This window comes from Helobdella robusta, assembly GCF_000326865.2.
Source record: "Helobdella robusta unplaced genomic scaffold HELROscaffold_11, whole genome shotgun sequence".
Classification (NCBI taxonomy): Eukaryota; Metazoa; Annelida; class Clitellata; order Rhynchobdellida; family Glossiphoniidae; genus Helobdella; species Helobdella robusta.
This window is the reverse complement of record NW_008703617.1, coordinates 1,598,040-1,600,249: the sequence shown is the minus strand read 5'-3', so window position 1 is coordinate 1,600,249 and position 2,210 is coordinate 1,598,040. Positions and strand designations below refer to the sequence as shown.

Sequence of the window (2,210 nt, the reverse complement as noted above, 5' to 3'; positions counted from 1 at the left end):
CTGGACGGATGCACACTAATACCTTGGAGAGCCGGCAGATGTTTAGCGTGGGATGTTACGGTCCCTGGCACCCTCGCCGAACGATACGTAAACCTGACAAGTAAAGAATGCGGTTTGGCCGCGGCCAGGGCAGCGGACGAGAAAATGAAAAAATATGGGAACGCCCTCCCCTCGATGGAATTCTTGCCAATATGTATCGAGGTTTTCGGCCCGATGGACCCCAACACCCTTAAATTTCTTAAGGCAATATGTAAAATGATCAGCGTCAGATCAGGCGACAGCAGGGAACTGTTTTTCGCAACTAACCACATTTTGTGCTTGTTGCAGCGGTTCCTGCGTGTCTGTGTGCTTGAAAATATCCAGCTGAATGCCGACATGTGCAATTAACGACAAATCAAAGTGTTAATCCATTTGTTACTTGATGTTTGACGGTTCAGTGTCACTCATCATGTTTTGGTTTTAACATACATACATACATACATACATACATACATACATACATACATACATACATACATACATACATACATACATACATACATACATACATGCATACATACATACATACATACATACATACATACATACATACATACATACATACATACATACATACATACATACATACATACATACATACATACATACATACATACATACATACATACATACATACATACATACATACATACATACACACATACACACATACATACAGAGCGTTTGGAGAGCGTATGTAGAACGAGAGATGCGGTGTACGCTTGCTTGTACTTGCATGAAAGACATCTGACGGAAAGAGTGCTTGAAATGATGATGAAGAAGAAGATGAAGAAGATGAAGATGAAGAAGACGATGAAAAAGAAGAAGAAGAAAAAAAAGAAGAAGAAAAAGAAAAAAAAGAAAAAGAAGAAAAAGATGAAAAAGACGATGAAAAAGAAGATGAAGAAGAAGAAGAAGAAAAAAAAGAAGAAGAAGAAGATGAGGATGATAAAGAAGATGTTGTTGTTGAGGACCATGAAATAGATTGGTTAGTATGATAATGACAACAACATTCGGAACCAAAACGAAGTCCATTTAATAAAGATGATGGAAGGTATGAGGAACCCTGGTCAAATTAATGAAAATGACTTTGCCAATCTAAGAAAAGCATTAAATTCAACAAACATTCACTATACACACACACACACACATATACACACACATACATAGACGCAGATGTTTCGCCGAATATAAATGTAAACAAGCAAATTAATTAAGTTATTCTATCTTTTTTTTTAGATTAGTTTATAATTTTTTGTTGCTTGTTTATAAACAACTGCTTTGTGGTATTTATTTATTTGATTGTTCGTTCGTTTGTTCATTTGTTCGTTCGTTCGTGCGTGGGTTCGTTTATTCGTTTGTTTATTTAGGAAAAACATAACAACCAAAAAATAGAAATAACAATAAGAAACATAGAAGTAACAATAAGAAACATAGAAATAGCAATAAGAAACATAAAAATAGCAATAAAAAACATAGAAATAACAATAAGAAACATAGAAATAACAATAAGAAACATAGAAAAAACAATAAGAAACATAGAAATAACAATGAGAAACATAAAAATAGCCATAAGAAACATAGAAATAACAATAAGAAACATAGAAATAACAATAGAATAAAAAAAACAAATATATACGTTCGGAAAATCGATAGAGTTGCCGGTATGAATAAAAAAATTATTATCTTTATTAATATTTTTATTTTTATTTTTGCTTTTATTATTATTATTATTATTATTATTATTATTATCGTTATTTTGTCCCTTTTATGCGAGATTAACACACAATCTTTAGCAGCATCGTATGCAAAATTGGAAGACTGCGAGTGAGTGAGTGAATGAATGAGTGAATGGATGAATGAACAAATGAACGAATGAAATTAACGAACAAAGGAATGAACGGATGAATAAATTAAAGAATGAATGAATGAATAAATGAACGAATGAATGAATGAATAACGAGTTGGTGAATAAATTATAGATTAAAGGAATAGACAATTGTTAAAAACATGTGCAGTCTCGGCTTATATTAGAATTATTTTATATTTAGGTTCCACACACACACACACACACTTACACACACACACAACACACACATAACCACACACACACACATAACCACACACACATAACCACACACACACATAACCACACACACATACAGAGAGAG

At 32.9% G+C, this 2,210-nt stretch overlaps 1 protein-coding gene across 1 annotated transcript in view; it reads left to right on the top strand.

Annotated features, from left to right (window-relative positions):
* Positions 1-1,023, top strand: part of HELRODRAFT_167221 (hypothetical protein) — a gene marked incomplete at both ends in the record, with an annotated part of 1,724 nt that extends 701 nt beyond the window's left edge. The window contains 2 exons of the mRNA XM_009012748.1: positions 1-329; positions 783-1,023. The exon at positions 1-329 is cut by the window's left edge and continues 36 nt beyond it. Coding sequence (XP_009010996.1) covers positions 1-329; positions 783-1,023 — 570 coding nt within the window. The remainder of the gene's footprint in view (positions 330-782) is intronic.
* Between the last annotated feature and the right edge of the window lie 1,187 nt (positions 1,024-2,210).